The 1250-nt window shown below is 43.2% G+C and overlaps 1 protein-coding gene across 1 annotated transcript in view; it reads left to right on the forward strand.

Moving 5' to 3' along the window:
• Nucleotides 1-100: 100 nt before the first annotated feature.
• The window catches only part of LOC106517189 (neuronal acetylcholine receptor subunit alpha-7), an 11018-nt gene continuing 9868 nt past the window's right edge, over nucleotides 101-1250 (forward strand). Inside the window, exon 1 of the mRNA XM_014007909.1 lies at nucleotides 101-805. Within this exon, the coding sequence (XP_013863363.1) occupies nucleotides 760-805 (46 nt within the window). The 5' untranslated portion in view covers nucleotides 101-759. The remainder of the gene's footprint in view (nucleotides 806-1250) is intronic.

Below are 1250 nucleotides of genomic sequence, written 5' to 3' on the forward strand. Positions count from 1 at the left end.
TATTCTTACACAATCAGTTCTTGTTTAGTAAATCAGTCTGAAAACAAGATCAAAAAGACTTTTTGGCTGATATAAGATTTTATAACTTGGTTAGATGGACAGTTTTTGCAGTGTAAATCTCTGTCAGACTGCACGTTGCTGTCAAATCCAGTGGGTGTCAGCATTACAGTGTGAATGCAGGAACCTCAGTCTGCACCAGACCAGAGAGTACTGATGTGATTTTTAAAAGCAGTGATGCAAAATAATAAAGTCATTTCAATATGCTTCAATTTCAAACATACATGCTATAATTTATTAATAAAACATAACAAAACCTTGATGGGTGAGGGATATTTCTGTTGAGGTCCATCAGCTGTGAAAAACCTGTAAATTGGTGCAGCCCATAATAATTCAGGATGATTGGCGTGCAGCTGCTAATTACTGCTTGTTATAAAGTGTGCAGGAATGAAAGCTCACAGGAGCATGAAGGATGACCACAGGCTGGGGCTCACCCAGCTCTCAGCAGCTGGCTGACTCCCACACAGCATCTCTCTCTTCATTGGAGTATTTCTCTGTCTGCTGCTCCCTCTTCTTCTCCTTTTTCTCTCCTCCTCACTCCTGTGCCACTGACGATCTCCAGCTTCCACTGGTTTTTTTCCCCTCGTTCGGAGGGCTCTTCTCAACAAATCCCCCATTTTTTTACCTTTCTCCCCTCATCTTATCCGCGCTCTGTGTTTTCCTGTCTGCCACTCTTTCTGTCCTGATATAGAGGAATGCAGCATGAAGCGGGCTGTTTGCTTCTACATGCTGGTGACTCTGCTGCGAGGTGAGTGGCTTGAAGTGGGATTGTGCACGGAGAAGAGTTTTATGATTGTGCTTCTTCATGTTTTTTTTTTATTTTTTTGCATGTCAAAATGTATATTTTAGCAACTTTGCTCACAGATACACTCACATGGAAAACAGGTGCAGTTGTTTCAAGCCACACACACACGCACACACCAACTTGTTTTTATATCTTTGTGGGGCCCATCCATTGACTTCCATTCATTTTTTTTGGTAATTTTGTATCCTAACCCTGACCACAAACCCTAAGGCTAACCTCACAGGTACCTACCTGACCCTAAACTAACCTCACCTCAATTTACACCTTGGTCCTAAAGCTTACCCCCAGACCCCAAAGCAGTCTTCGAAGTTGCACCTGGTCCCCACAAGGCCGCATTTTCCTCAAATCTGGGCCCCACAATGTAGGAAAAACAAGGCCACACACACAC

Source organism: Austrofundulus limnaeus, unplaced genomic scaffold (genome assembly GCF_001266775.1).
Source record: "Austrofundulus limnaeus strain Quisiro unplaced genomic scaffold, Austrofundulus_limnaeus-1.0 Scaffold45, whole genome shotgun sequence".
Taxonomy (NCBI): Eukaryota; Metazoa; Chordata; class Actinopteri; order Cyprinodontiformes; family Rivulidae; genus Austrofundulus; species Austrofundulus limnaeus.